Consider the following 16,707-nt stretch of genomic DNA (forward strand, 5'->3'; position numbering starts at 1 on the left):
AAAAACCCACTCCTGAGGTATCACCTTACTTACACACACACACACACTCGCTCACTGATTCACAGAGCCTATCTTTTGTTAGTCCCTCCCCCAGCTGTGCAGGACCCTGCCGACTTGCACTGACTCTCTCCCGTCTCTGTCTCCCTCTCTCTCTCTCGTGTGTGTGTGTGTGTGTGGGTGCGCATGGTGCAGGCAACTGGACAGCAACCACATCAGCTGCATCGAAGATGGAGCTTTCCGGGCACTGCGTGATCTGGAGATACTGTAAGTAGAGACAAACCCTGGTCCTCTCCCTCTCTCCTCCTCCTCCTCCTCCTCCTCTGCCTCCTCTTCTCATCAGTCTCTTCTCCTCCGGTCTATTAAGCAGGGATCTGTCCTGCGCTCTCCTCCGTCTCTCACTCACTTCTTTGCATCCTTGTCCTTGCACGCTTCCGTCACTTTATCTGCTGTATCTGTGGATGTGAGGTTAAACTTGCTGTTTGTTGAGATTGTGGTTATTTTCATGCTCCTGTGTGAATTAGCATCATCACTGCTCCTGTATGTGTGTGTAAGTAAAGTATTGTGCGCATTGCTTACAAGGGAAAAAGCTCAGTGTACCTGTTTGTGTTTCACCACCAGTGAATGTGTTGTCCTTGACTTACAGTTTACTGCAAGCACACACACACACACACACACACACACACAGACTGTAGGAAAAGTGTATCTGTCACCTGCTGTGGTTTAATGCATGTGTGGGTGACTCCCTCTGCATATAGAAAGACGTTAATGCTCCGTAGTGTGTCCACTTCCAGCTGTGTGTGTGATTGTGTTTTTGGCTCTGCGTGTGTGTGTGTGTTTTTTTTCCTGTAAGAAAGAGTGTGTAAGTTTGTGTGTCTCTGATTTGTCACTATTCTCCAGAGGTGTGAGTGGAATCTGTGCATTGTGTTAGGAATAGTGTCTACCTCCCCTCTCACACGTTTGTGTGCGTGTGTGTGTATGTGTGTGTGTGTGTTCTTGCACAAAAGCAGATGCTGCTCTGTGCACGTTAGCCTCAGCTCAGCTGTCAGAGAGGATGTATAATATCCCACAATATGGTGTGAGAACACAGGATATGTGGAGATCAACCTGTGCGAAAAGAGACGACTTGATTGAGGTTTTCCTTTGGTTCGCTTGATGGCAGTTTAGTCACATGTTCTGCTGTGGGGGAGACGACAGGTGGAATAGGTCTTGCAGCGTTGTTGCTGAACGTGGTTTTCAAAAGGGTGAAGATGTTAGAGAGAAGGACAAAGAAGCAAGGAAAAGAGCAAATAAGGCTCCATCATTACAAGTGGACATGGTTCAGGTCCATTCAGTAAGAGGAACGGCCCTCATTATGCTCATAAAACTGGGCTTCACTTGAAATGTGTGGAGAACAGATGGAGGAAGTTGTCGACTGTGCCATCATGTGCTTCTTATTTTTTCTTTTTTTTTTAAATATCAATTAGGCAATTAATGGTTTCATCTGTGGGGGGGGAAAAAACAAAAATGACATACAGCGAGTCAGGTTATTAAAAGCAGAGATGATCATGTAAAATGAAGTCATAACCCACACCATTAACTGGTAACATCTTAATGAACGTTCTGCTGTAAGTGTGACTGGTGGTGGTGCAGCAGCAGCAGCAGCAGCAGCAGTAGTGTTGTGCTGCCTGATGCACTTACATGAATGATTCAAGAGTACAGATGACACAGTGGTAAACATTCTAGGTGTTGGAGCAAAGCCACTTCCAATTTTTTTACTACTCACCTTCAATGCATTGTGCGTCAGAAAGGTGTTAAGGTACATTTTTATACCCTCGCTTTTGCTGCTGCGAGAAAAAGTTTATTTCACCACCTTTCATTCAGCCTGTCACATTGTCACGTCGCCTCTCCTCAGGTTTTATTTCCTTATAGCAAAGTTAGTGCTCTTTGATTCCCCCAGCCTCCATTTTTGCTCAGCGCACAATGGAAGTGATGGGGGGGGCTGCAGACAGGCAGAGGCGCGGTGGTGGTGGTGGTTTGGGGACGGGGTGGGGGGGGTGATCGGCAGCGTGAGATACAACATATTAGCAATTCATAAGACTCTGACAGCTGAGTGCTCGGCAAGATTTACAATTCACTGTAAATGTAGAGCCATTCCCATTCAGCAGACAGCGTGACAGCACACAGTATATTCAGTGAGTGTGATGTTTTAATAAAGACAGGTGTGTGTGCGTGTGTGTGTGTGTGCGTGCACGTGTGCAAAGGGCATGAATGACAGTAAGCAATTCTGCCACTGGACTGGTTTTTATTTCAAGCATCTTAAAACACACATGCACACAAACACACACACACACACATGTGTCCAGTTCTGCGGTTGATTTTGTGATTGAAGGTCATGTGACCACCATCAGGTAGGTCTATATATGTGTGTGTGTGTGTGTGTACACCTGCGCTCACAAACCATAAATGTGTGTGTATGCTTTAGGCTTGTGTTTCTATCCTTTTGAGGACCACTTTGTATGTCAGGTCTTTTATTGCGAGAACATTTTTCACAAGTGTCAGTCCAGCAGATCTTCAAAGAGCTTTTTTTTGGGTTTTGAATTCATATCTTTAGGTCAAAATTTAGGGTCAGTCATCATTTATCGATCGTGATCGATAGCTGACCGAGCTTTTACTTTAGCAGCTGCGATCAATCATGTAGTTGTGATAGAGGTTTTAAGCTTTTGGCAGCAAAATGAATGTAACCCATGTTTGTGCATGGATTTTTGATCGTCTGAGGCTGGATTTACATCAATCCGCGTGTTTTTGTCTTATACATCATCACACATCAGTCACTAGTCAAAAACAAAGACTTACTGCATGATATTAAGTGAATCGGCTTTTATTTAAACGTCAATTCTTGTCCAAGTTTGTACAAGAAGACTGGCAGACGGACGGATTGCGCGCGTGCACGTGCGTGTGTTTGTCATTTGTGTTTGACTGAGTCCCGCTAATTGAAAGCGTGCGCTTCTAACAAATCTCCACATTAATTAATCGAGTCATTTTTAATTAGCCGTTGTTTCGTGGTGGACTGGGTTTTATCTGAGCTGCTTAATATGTTTCGCAGCTGCAGTGCTGACGAGTCAGAGCTCAACGCTGGGGCTTCGGGGCTAGTTTTGGAAAAATGCTAAATGGATTTTGGTTTTGTTAGTTTTATTAATCATGTTGTAATTGGCGTAGAAATGATGGCGGTTTTTTGAATTATTATTATTATTATTATTAAATTAGACAATGATGAGACATTTTTTTCAAACAAGTAGCAAAATGAAGAATTTGGTGTTAAAATGGCGAGAAAGCGACATCAGATGTGAAGTATTCTTCATTTTCTGAAAGGAGAAGGACGCAACATGTGTATGTGATGTAATAATAATAAAATGACACTATTTTGAAGTCAGCTCAGGCGTCTGAAAAGCCTACTTGACTAGTCTTATAGTCATTTAATGCACTCCAGTGAGCGAATAACTGTCGGTGCAGTTTTACTCTGCAGTCGTTTGGCGACAGCAAAATTACATTTTACTAGCAACGTTAGCTTTTATATTTCCTGACAGCAGACCTTTTCCACTCAGGTCGACGTTTTGCACATTTCCCACATATTCACCTTAAGTGTGAAATAAAAAAAACAAAAAACCATTTCATTTGGTTTGAACATGGAGACGACATCAACTGTAATGTCACGTAGTAAACGGATAATGGGGCGGTAATATTTACGCTGCCTTCACGCGCCCTTCGTCGGAAAGATGATTCTTCCCATTTGTGCAATCGGAACTACGAGGGCGTTACGTTTAAGTGCTTTTGTTGTTGTTGGCTGACGTGCGGTTCACCCTCACCTGCTTCTTTAGTAACGGCATTTTAGAGTAAATAGATTGAGTTACAATCAGCAATAAAAGGAATTATAGTCATTATAATAAAAAATGTCAAAGGTTACCTCCACTCAGGAACTCATTTATCAAATGAGGGGGCATTCATGTGAAAACTCCATAATTCTAAAAGCACGTGAAGGCAGCATTAGTGAACCAGGTTGTCCTGGTTGCTGTGACTCGGTTTGTTTGAAAATCTCAACAGCGCACGGAGATGAGAGAATGAGCGTTAGAGCAAGCAGCGCTCGCGAACTCTCTGCAATCACACCGAGGTTTGGTCCATCACGAGAAAAGGACGTTGGCGCCAATATTCTCAGTGTGGGGCTGATCTAATTGGCACTATTACATGTGGTTTAAGACAAATAAAGACTTTAGATGCATATATCCAACACTTTTAATCGTTAGTTAATAAGTGTCTGACAAACAGCTAATGTCTATATTCTCTAATTAATTCGACTTGCTGTTAATCTCCTCGTCTTGGTTTGACAGACACCCTGAAGAGGTTCAGGGAGACAGATGGAAACGACTAAAGACACTTTTACATTCACCGCTTCCTTTGAAATCCGCTCCCTTTACTCATATGTCCTCAGATAGTCTCTTTCTCTCGCTTCCTCTTCGGTCTCTGCTCTCTCTTTCATGGCTGCCAGGATGAAAGTGGAGGATCAGTGTTGTAAAAGCAAGGCAGTGCTGGGCTATGATTTATTTAGACTCAAAAGGACTGCGGTTACTATCCTTTCCTCTCGTCTTTTTCTTTTTTTTTTGCCAGAAGAGACAAGACACAAGAGAGATTCTTTTTTTTTGGGGAGGTGGAGAGTGTTCACAAAACGGAAAAGGGCAAAAAAAGAGGGATGTATGAGGGGAGGAGGAAGAGAGGAAGAGTGTGGTATTAGTGTTGTAAAACCTGTCAGTTTTCTGGCCATCCTTTATTCATCTGCACTCAGACCTGAATACAGGGATGGAAAGAGAACCCACGTTATGCTGAGGAAGAAAGACGAACGGATGGAGAGAAATTTAGAAAGAGGCAGAGAATAGAGAGATGTAGGTGGATAAGATTGAAGATAAGAGGCATGAAGGGAAAGATAGTAGAGTGATAATAAAGTGGAACGATATGAGATACAATACGAACAAGTGAGGACAAAAGAGTCAAGTTGTTGCCGTTGGAAAATAAGGTGAGGAGTAAATAGGTGTGTAGGACACAGAGGTGTGAAAGCCATGAGAGAACAAAAAAGGGAGATTCAGGAAGAAACACTGGTGTGATGTTCGCTGGTAAAAGGAAAAAAAGAATAGAGATGGAAAATAGATTGAATCAAAGGGAGGGAAGCAGGGAGGCATTAATTATTGATGGAACAAATGTCTGACTGACTCAATTTGGCCCTTTGTTGTTTCCAGACCACCAAGGCTGTCAGATGGAAGCAGCTTTTCTCAAAGTGAGATTGAAGTTCCTGACGTGGGCTGCTGGCGTGTGCATGGATTTTCCCATTTTTATAAATAGCAATTTCAACAAAAACACTGTTATAGAGTTTCTGTTTTTTTCATTTTTTTTTTTGTTTAATTAGAAGGGAAGTTTCTTACCTGAAACAAACTGAATTCATTTAGGTGTTACCATTCATAGTATAATACAACAATAATCGTAGTTGCAAAGGTTCACCATCAATCATCTCCTGTCTTATATAACAACACTGGGTCTAACTTGACCTCTTGTGAAGGTCATCTTCTCTCTCTTTTCTTCATATCCGCCACACCACCCCACCTCCCCCAGCCTTAAATGCAGATAAACTCCAGCACTGCCATGATGAAAAATTAAAAAAGGAAATTAGCACACTCTGGTGATTTTAGGTGCTTCTGCCTGAAGATTAGATTTAGTCGTCTTTGGCTGGGATATTGCCAGTCAATTTCTGAAATTAACTTTTTTTTGGCTCACTCACACTTTGACGCCAGTGTGCTCACAAATCATTGCTTTCACCTTTGTGGCAGAAGTTAGGAATTTATATTCTTCAACAGACGCCTTTTTAACTCACAAATGTGTTCACGTGTTACTATTCTGAAACGTACGCCACAGTAGTGGAAGCATAGCGGAGGCACCATATCGATTCTTTCACAAACAAACAACGGCTGGGTCTTTTCTGCATGTGCGTGCAAACCCTTGGTTCCGTTGGTATTCAAACAAGCGACCGCTTCAGTCTCGCGATCCACACATGCATACTCAATCTCTTGCACCAGGAGACTTCCCTCATTAGTACGGTATGGTGTGGTACATATTTGTTCACGTTCTCATTAGGAACAGGACCAAATTAAACGTTCAAATTTCCGGTACCCTTCACCTGAGGGGGCCCACAGCCACGAACCGAGCAGGAGAAAGCTGCCGGATGTCCTCCATTGTTGTCTGTTGTGTTGCGTTCAATGTCATCGATCGTTGTCGGTGCACTGGTTACAACGTCGCGCTACGTGTCCGCGATGCCGTGGCCATCAGGCGCGGCGCATGCCCCGCCTACCAAGTGAAGGTTCTCTTTCTGAGTCGAAACACAAGCCTGACCAGCTCCAAACCGTACCGTACTGTGCCATGATGGAAACACAGCTTGATGCCAACCTGTAGATCAGTTAGAAAAAAGACTTAAAAAAGTCTGACAACAGAGACTTGAACAGAGATAGAGAGTAAGTACTTAAGCTGACTCATTGAAAAATGAGTTTTGTTTTACTAGACAAACCAATATTCCTCCGCCTCTGTTCTGTAATTCTCTTCCAGGAATATTGAAATATTGATTACATGATTTAAAAAAAAGAAAAAAAACAGCTGGTGTTAACAAAGGTGTTAACAAAGGTGTCGCGATGGGACAAGAACAGAAGAGAGAGGAAATCTGTCACTTGTTATTCTCTCACACACACTGCGGAGCGTGGCGGCCTTTATCATATCTGTCATTAAACACCATCAAACAGCTACATAATAAGTGATTTTCCCAATGACGACAGTGAAGTTGGAAGTCTCGACAGTCAACAGAAACATTCATCTTGAATGTTTCGTCTAAGCGCGAGCTCTGAAGGCGTCACATCCCCGCCGCTAAAGTTCATTAACACATTTGTTCATGTTTTGGAAGTGATGCGGGTCTTTGATTTGTGTAATTATTCCACGGGTCAGACCCTGCTCAGAGCTGCGTGTCCTCAGAAGATTGTGTCTAATAACTGTAGCAGGGGTTTCCCATGAGAAAGCACTCATTAGTACTGATTAACAGACAAATAAACGCGGCGACTATTTCCCTCCTAATATTTCCATTTCATTCTGCTGTGATGCTGACATCAACACAGCGAGGGAAACGAAAACATGACTTTTACTCATACTAGCGCATGATTGAGGAGAGCAGCGCGACGGTTGAACTCGACTACCCCGCAGTTGGCTTTTCTCCTAATACTATGATTGCACCTCTTTTTTTTTTTTCTTTTAATGCCTTTGATGGTGAACGCTACATGTGCTCAAACTTGTACGGGCAATAAACACAGCAGAAGTGGAAACGTAATTATGTGATAAACACAGTATTTTTATTTGGGAGAGGAGCCTCTTGATCCACTCTGTCGCTCCGCTTCCCAGAGAACTCCTCGCCTGTTGCAATCACGTCAGCGCAGATGGTTTGCATTCCTGCTGCAGCGGCAGCTAATGGCTGCGTGCGCTAGTGCCTGTGTGTTCTTACTCCGTGAGAGCTCATTTAACGCTGAGTGCTGCTGATGAATCCAGGCCAGCCCTCATTCACTCTAAAAAAAAAACCCTTTACATTAATTATTGTTCATTTATATAAATGCGGAACGCTGAATAGCTGGAACTGTCCTTTAACCTCCGACAAGTTAGAAGTGTTTGTTTTAACATTGTTTTTTATATTTTTATAGTTCCACTGTATCAGAATGATTAAAAATGACTGCCCTCTAATGGTGAGACTGCATAGTGCAGCCTCCACTTACCCAAGCGTGCCAGGGATCTACGGTGTACCTTTGCTCTTTCTTCTTTGTTGGCTTATTTCATTGGATATGGAGGCAAATCCATTCATTATCAATTTGTGGTTTAAATCCGCTTAAAAAATACTAAACGTGTGTCGGTTCATGCTGCTGCTGTAGAAACATGAGTTGAACACGGCCGCTGTTGTCAGTTTTTATCGTCTTGGAGTTTCGTCCTCATGGATGCGGCGTTTTTTGGCGACCTGAAACGTTTGTGCTTTGTTTGAAAACGAGTCCCAAAAGTGGGAAAATCTCAAAACGCTGACCTTTTGTGTAGACGGTGAATACGCTACTAAAACGATGACGTCATTAGACTCACTGACTGTCCCTGTCTTTGTCGTCTTTGTTGCCTGTTCTGTTTACTTTACACTAACTTTTATTTTGTCTTTCTTCCATGCTTAAAACGTCGTCTTCTCCGTTGTTGGTGTCGCCTTACAGCGCCACTTACAGTCCTGGCGTGTGTACTACAGTCATTTTGTGGCATTGCACGCGTGGATGTGGCCTTAGTTTTAAGAGATTATACACTTGTACAAGCATTGCTTATGGGTAGTGTTTTTCCTCCTTAATGTTACACACTGGGCCTTTAACTCTGTGCATCTTAATTACACTGCAGCAATCTGCTCAGTGTTAATCTGTGGTGTAAATTTGTGTTACATTCAGCTTGGGTTGCTGCAGATCAGGCAGTCGAGCGGCAGGTAATCCACTAATCTGAAGGATGTTTGGTTTGATTTGATTTTGTCAGCGTGTCAAAGTATCCTCACAGTCGACGGTTGAATGGCTCAATCTCAGCAGTGACTCAATACAATTCAAGTGGTAGCTGACGACAGAACAGTGCCGTGCAACCTTTAGTTATGTCTCCAGCTGAACACAGATTAAAAATAAAATTGGAACTCTAGCGCTTATCGTGCCCATTTTATTATTATTTTTTTCTTCCGCTGCATTTGTTTGCAGTAAGACAGTTTGTAGATTGATTTTTTTTTTTTTCTCCACAAGGGCAAACCAATCATTACTAATGCGCTGCAATGTCTCAATCGATCATATATAATCTATTCGAAAACACTTACCAAATAGCTAACACCTAATTTGGAATTCCGCTGTGTTTTAGCAAGTGTGTCTGTGTGTCTTTGAATGAGTTGATCCAGTTAGCACATGTGTCTGCCAGGCCACCTCAGAATAAATGATGGCTCCCTCTGTGATGATGAATGGTAATTTAGATTTAACATAACTGGACTAACGAGCGCGCTAATGACTCCAAAGCTAGTCTGGACAGCTCTCAACCGACGGCTCACGCCTTGCATCCCAATGAGCTGGGGAAAGGGCACCCTTACACACACACATACACACACACACACAGTGAGAGAGAGAGAAGAAAACACGCCCAAGGGTTTTAATAAATGCATGCATACAAAATCAGAAATTCACAAATGGTTCTGGTTGTGAAGCACACACACACACACACACACACACAGTGTAGGCTGGTTTTGCATCAGTGTGTGAGGCTATGAGCTCGATGAGTAGTGGAGAGCAGCGATGTCAAGCTAATATGAAAGTGATTGATTATAACTATTCATAGAACAGTTTTCCCCCAGCTCAAGTAGATGCAGTTTTTTGTTCACTGATCCTTCCTCAACTTTTTTTTGTTTTTTGTTTTTGTTTTGCTGCTGCTGACAGTGATGATTGATGAAAAAAAGATAAGAACCTTTTAGGGAATAGAGGGTTGTTGCTTCTCACAAACTGTTATTTTTCCCTGTTTTATCCGTTTTATTCTTTATTCGTGTGACTTTATAGCAATATTTGTGCGTTGCCATTATTGATCTCTGAAACCACTCGTTCCCTTGATGAGAATGCAGGTTCAATACGCTCAACGCCCTCAGATATCTGATCATTTCCTGAAGAAAAACTATAACGAGCCCATCAGGATGCAGGAGGAACTACCTCATCCATAAACTTTGATTTTTATTTACTGGAAATCAAGCTCCGTAAGAAACGTGGATCACTTTCTTTTCTTAAATCACAGAATACAATATCCTGTAAAGTGACTTCAGTTCACCCCCATTTGAATTCTGATATCAGTGCAGAATCAAAGTCTAGACAGAAGCATATGAGAAAAACCTCGGATGAGACCTTTGCTAATAACATCCTTTGTACGTTCAGATTAAAGCGCTGTGTTTTTTTTCATTCTTGGAGATGGAAGGCCTCTTGCAGGACACGCTGACCTCTCTGCTGACACCACAGGAAAGTGACCATGCAGGGAACACGGGGAAAAGGATTGAGCTTGAAAGAAAGCAGGAGTGATTGAGTGGCAGGTGTGATGACACGGCAGCGGCGTCCGCTGAACCCGAAATGAATCCTCCCTCTTTTCTTTGAGCGTAGGACAGACAGAAACTCGCGATGTGACAGAGGGAGACGGATCAGATGGTCAGGGAAGTAAGAGGACTCAGGCTGCCGTTACGTGACCTGACCACGTGGCCTCGCTCACACTCTGGTATGCAGGAGGAGCCCTGGGGTCGCTGTGTACGGACTCAAAAAAGCACCGAAGCAGCTGCATATTTTATGAACGACGCTTCTCCACGAAGAAGCTCTTCTCAGATGAGGGTGCGCCACTGTGACAGGAGAGAGTGAGGGTGTGATGAGTGTGTGTGTGCATGCATGCATGCGTGCACGTGCGTGAGTGTGTGTGTGTGGCAGAGGGAATTTGACTGTCATAATTCATATGGGAAGACGGACTGAATAACTCTCTACAAGGTGACTTTCACTCAGGCTGTACCCTCTTGTAACTTTCTTCTTTCTTTCTTTCTTTGTCTTTGCTCGACACATCATTTTTGTTTAGTAGTATACATATATATACACACTATATATATATATATATATAGTATATGTATATAGTCTATCTATCTATCGATCCCCCTTTTCCTCCATTCCTCCTTTTTTCCTTGCAATTTTTCTTCCTTCACGTACATCTCTCCTTGGCTCCTCCTCCTCCTCCTCCTCTCACTCATCCCTCCTCTGCCTACTCCTGTCACCTTTTTATTGTGGTCTCAAAACCCGCTGCTGAAGAAAAGAAAAGAAAGGGGGGGAAAGAGGAAAAAAAAAAACACTTACAACTCAATAGCATCCAATTGGAGTGCGACTGGATTCTGACATCATCCGGTTCGAGTAAGTTCACTGATCATTCAGCCAAGCGCTGAGACCAGAATAACCTTTTCTACCGCTGCTTTTTCCCCTCCATTATATCAAGGGAGAAGAACAGCTAGAAAAATAGGATGACGTGTATCGAGCATGTAAGCCGGAGGCAGTCAATTTTATTTTCACCCGCTGAGCTGTTGACTTCTCAAACCTCACCTCAAGCGGGCCTCTCTCGCTCCACAAACTCCTTACTCCTTTGCCAGATGCCATGTTTGAAAATACACTTTTAGGAATAAGGAGGAATGCTATAGCGTTACTTTTTAATGACATTTCCAACTATACGCTATCATATGAACATTTTTTTTTCTCTCTTACACACAAAAGACGAAAGAAAACTACCCCGCTGCCAAATGACTTACACTTGATCCGGGGCAAGGATGGATGAGTGGTCGAGCGAGTCGTGCAGCTTTGAGTGGTCATCAAGACCAGAAACACAGACCATTTACATGACACTGTATGTGGGAGAGCTTATCTAATAGATGAAGCTATGGTCCAAATGATTCATATTGTATTGCATATGTATTGTATATAATTAACTTTTACGGTCTGGGGAATAGTGGTGAGCTCACGATATTTGATTCAAGGCAAATAAATGTCATATAAAATGCACAAGTGTATAAATCAACCCGTGACCCCCGTCCCAAATACGATCACGCTCATCTCCCTAAATTACACTTTATATCGTTTCCCTCAATGCACAGCATCCTCATCCTGTTTCCATTTGTAAAGACTCCAAGAAATTATATGACCATAGGGTTCCGTGTGTGTGTGTGTGTGTGTGTGTCCACCCCTCAGCCACCCCCAGTCCAGATTAAATTTCTGTGGTCGCATGCTGCCTCCAGATCTAGCCCTGATGAAGGGGCACTGGATCAAAATCCCCCTAAAATAAACCTTTCTTGAACCTAAAGTTTTGTAATAGACAGGCTGTGTGTGTGTGTGTGTGTGTGTGTGTGTCTCATACCAAAGTGGAACCAATCTCTCTTTAAATGGTTGTGCGTGGTTAAGTGTCTTTGTCAATTCTTGTCCTTGTTTCCGCCCTCAACCGCATCTTCTCGTCACGTGACATCTGTCTGTCTGTCTGTGTGTGTGTGTGTGTGTGTGTGTGTGTGTGTGTGTGTGCGTGAGGGGTCAGGAGAGAGAGAGAGAGAGCAGAGCAGTGCTGATTTCTGCTGTTCAGTGATTTTGGGTTTTTTCTGGCCTTTTGGCTTCTGTTTGAGTCGGCGGGCTCAGCAGAGCCATCACACCCTGGCAACAAGCATCGCCCTGGCGAGAACGGAGGGCCTGACCTGAAAGACAAAGCGAGAGAAACGGAGAAGCAATGAGGCCGCGTGGGAAAGAGAGGGGAATTGTAAACGATGGGAAGACAAGACGGAAGGTCGAAGAAAGAAAAAGCAAAATTAAAAAAAAGGTCAGCCACAAATTTTATGAAATGTGAGCAAAGAGGAGAGCAGCTGAGATAAATGTGAGTATTTGTCGTAAACATTTAGATGTATTTAGAGAAAGTACCTGTGAGGAGAATGGCAGTGTATAAGCAGTAGAGCGAGGAGAAGCTGAAAAGTAGAAACAAGCATATAGGGCCTAAAGTTTGCAGGTTTGAGAGACACAGGGAGAATGGAGGGAGGGTGAAAGAGAAGAGATGTGAAAGTGAGGAAAGAGGCAGCCACACACACAGAGAGAGAGGAGTGATGCAAGTCGAGAGGAACAGGGGAGGAGAAGAGGCAGTTGGAGGGAGGAGAGAAGAGCGAGGGGGAGACGCCACATTTACACGCTCTTACAAATTTAAAACATCCACATATTCTTTCTTTCTAAACACTGAAAATAAGTGAGTGTCTAATTCAAACCAAAGCGTGTGGTGTGTTTCACATTCACACTATACTGTATGTGTTAGAACGTGTGTAGTCTCTGCTTAAAGCTGACATGTCCAAAAAGCTCTCCGTTTATGTTATTTGAACATTTATAGTTTGTTTGTCCACTTAAGATCATATTTCCCCCCCAAAAAGTTGTGTTTTATAAGAGTTGAATTCACCCTCCTTTGGTGAGTTACAGTCTGTGTTTAAGTAAAGTGAAGTAAATACCTTCAAATGCATTCAGATCTTAATACATGACCTCATATTACTTCTTGAACTTAAAATACAATATAGACATTTGAGGTCACATGACAAAATAAAAGATGAGCAGCTTCGTCCATTTGAACAGTGGGAATTTTAAACTGGAAGCTTTTTTTATGGCCTCCACTGATTTGTGACCACGGGTTAATGTCACGCCGTCAGACGCTGAGAGGAGCTGCAGAATTTATAAACCTCGGAAAATGTCATCAGTTGACAATAACTGCCTCACTTATAACAGTCTGATGTGTAAATTATCAACTGAGTTATTATCATAGTGATCATGTGCTTGCTTTAAAAAACAAAAGGCTAATAAATATTTTTTTTTGGTTTTAAAGACACAAACTTAAGCACTTTATCACCAAATCAACATTCTTACATCTAAAAATCTTTGAAATAAACACATCATTTGTTTAAAATAGCCTTAGAAAGAGTCACTTTGTGTGTGCCTACAGTCTTTTTACACACTGGACCCAGAGGATCTTATTATGTAACTGTGTGACATCCCAGTGTTGATTATAAACACGAGTAAATGTCACATTTACATGAATTTAATTTGCTAATCTTTGTATTTCTGAAATGTATCAGTCAGTGGGCGAGAAAGAAAGAAAGAACATTCTCAGTTTTGTTTGCATTTTTTTTTTAAAAGGAGAGAAACACATCAACAAAAGTTGATGTAAGAGTTTGCTGCAGGAGAAGGGGCGGAGCTAACACCAGGTAACACCTGAAGGCAGCAGCAGCAGCAGCAGCAGCAGCAGCTTCACACAGAGGGAGGGCGCGGGGGAAACAGGGAGAGCTTCTGCAGAGAGGTGGGAGCGGCATCAGATACGGAGAGAGCTCAGTGCCAGCAGTCTGACCCACACACCATTCATCACATCCCACTGGGTGGCAGGCAGGAAGGAGGAGGAGAGATAGTGATGAGCAAGAGGAGGAGGAAGAGGATGAAGAGACTAAAGCGGTTTAAGGTGGAAACCAGGCAGAGCTAAAAGACAATTAGGAGCAGATAAGAGGGCAGCGGAAGAAAGGAGAGTGAGTGCGGGGAGAAGAGGAACTGAGAGGCAATATGCAGGCTAATCTATTCTCATTTAAGGTGTAATGGCCTCGTCGGCGCGGGGGGGGGGTATTTGCTCATTCCACCCATACATTTAGTTTGTAGTTTGTGATTCTGCATTTGTAGTCAATCAGAACACAAATCACTCTGTGGCACGCTCGCCAGTCTGTATGTGCCACAGTTCATGCAGCATAAATATTTCCACATGCACGATGCTTTCATACGCTTTAGTCTTGTGATTGTCCACTCTGGCGTGTGTGGAAGACAGTTTATGTCCTCCACGGACACACTGACACTGCAAAACACCTCCTGATGAGCAAAGAGAGCACAGTGGTACAGACACGAGCTGAACTCACCACGTCCATCATCACACAGTCTGAAGCGCTTGCAGGCAGTTTATTTTGACTTACAATTTTCTCAAGTCCCAACTGAATCTTGGATGAAAAGTGACAGCCCTATCATATGAAGTCGGCGGGAGCGGCTTCAGCCTTTGACTCCGCGGGCTTTTATTTACACTCCTCTTCAAAAAGCCCCCCAAAAAAAGTTTCACCTTCATATTTGGAGTGTGAATCTGTCATAATTTATCTTGAGTTTCTCGCTCTGTCCTTGAGGTCATTTTAAAAGCATGCAGTGCTCAGCGCCTACGTGGACTCGGTGAGGAACAGTGCAATCGTCCATCATTAGGTTAACTGAAGCGTTGACACAGGAACCCGCTCTCGCCTCTATTTGTGTAAACACATTTTCCCGACTTCACTTTTTCAAATGTCAAGAAAAAAAGTAGTTTATATATCACCTGAAAATTGGTCGCTTATATCCTCACAGAGTGTATGTGTCTTAAATAAGGCGCAGCACAAATTTAGCTCACTTAAACTTGTAATTATGTTGAACTCAGACCTTTTCTGGGTTTTGGTTGTAAACAGCTGAACCTTCCCATGGCGGTTTCCAATGGCAACCCTCTGGAAACTTTCTCAGAGATAAGAGGACTAAATTGTGCAACTTTGGTTGTTCAAACACTTGAGAGCTTATTAAACTAGCACAGTCTCCCACACACACACACACAGATGGAAAATCACATGCACACAAAGGAGCACAAACCTACACACATGCTCACACATACCCACAGAACACAGTTTAGCACCAGGCTGCCAGGGTAAAGCAGTAAAGCAGGCGTTAAACCCCGTGGGAAAGTTCAAAAAATGAAACAATTCACTGCTAAAAGCCCTTAACTCTCTTACCTAAAAGCCCTTAAAGCAGGTTTGAAGACCTCATAGAACTACAGAGCTCAGCGCTAAAATCAACAGGGTCAAAAATCACTTCAACTCACAAGCTGAAATCTCCAGATCAAAAGAAACACTCACTGAAAGAAGGACGAGTGGCCTTCATTCGTACCCCCACCACCACCCCACACACACACACACACACAGAGTCTGGTTTCCATGACTTTAGAGGATATTACATTGACATTCATTTCCTGAAGACTTACTCTAACCTTAACCATCATTACAACTGGCCAAACCCGAACCTTAACCCACACACAGAAACCCGTGCAATTGTAAAGACTTTCATTCATCCAGTTACCTCCTTAAAAACCTTTACCCTTTCATGACCATGGAGATAATCAGATATTGATTTTGTGGTTCAGTGAGCGACTGCTTCTGCCCCCTTTCTCCAAGATAACTTTCACTTTTTGATATATCTGGAATTCTTTCAATCGGCCAGATCGTTTTTGGAGTTTTCTACACATCGCACAAAGGTCTAGGAGTTCCGGTCGTGAGACGTACGCGTGCCACAGAACGGCCGCAGAAGGCAAACGAACCACAAATGGACAAACGTGTGTATGGATTAGTAATCTGACGAACCTACACAGTCCAGTGGTGACACACACACACACACACCTGTGCATACAAAAGCAGAGCATCAGGCTGTGCCGTCGTGTGGCTCACCAGTGAGTGATTACTGCAAGGGTCGGTGAGCCTCACTGTCTGACTCAGCAAGACAGAATACCGCTGTACAACCCCCAACACACACACATGAATGCCCAAATGAGCTCCCTCACACACACACACACACTCATGTATCTCTAAATCTACATGGATTCCTCTTCTCTCCCACGTCTTGTGCGGAGAAGTGACGGCGTGAATAGGAAAAAAGAGACTTAATGAGCATGTGAACAGTCTGACTGAAAGAGTTAAGCATATTTCGGAGCCCCCTTGTCTTTCTCTCTCGCTCTCTCTCTAATGAAAGGGTGAAGGTTAGGTGTGAATGGGTTAAATAAATGAGTCCTTTAAGGAGTGAAGTGTCTGCACCTCGCCTTGCTGTCTGCTCTCCTTAAAGCTGTAATGAGGCCTTAGGGGAAGATGCTAAGGGCTCTTCACCCAACTCAAAGAGTCTTTTTAGGCCTTTCAATAGTTGGCCCCTTTTCAGCACCTGTGTGGGAAAGCTCTCGTCGAAATAAATCAAATAAAAAAATAAATAAAAAAGCAACAACTAAGTGACAATCTGTAGAATCCAGACC

General features: G+C 43.1%; 1 protein-coding gene across 1 annotated transcript in view; it reads left to right on the top strand.

The window, feature by feature from the left end:
* slit3 (slit homolog 3 (Drosophila)) overlaps positions 1-16,707 on the top strand; it is a 229,941-nt gene that overhangs the window by 143,170 nt on the left and 70,064 nt on the right. The window contains exon 6 of the mRNA XM_044040094.1: positions 193-264. Within this exon, the coding sequence (XP_043896029.1) occupies positions 193-264 (72 nt within the window). The remainder of the gene's footprint in view (positions 1-192; positions 265-16,707) is intronic.

This window comes from Solea senegalensis, linkage group LG12 (genome assembly GCF_019176455.1).
Source record: "Solea senegalensis isolate Sse05_10M linkage group LG12, IFAPA_SoseM_1, whole genome shotgun sequence".
NCBI lineage: Eukaryota > Metazoa > Chordata > Actinopteri > Pleuronectiformes > Soleidae > Solea > Solea senegalensis.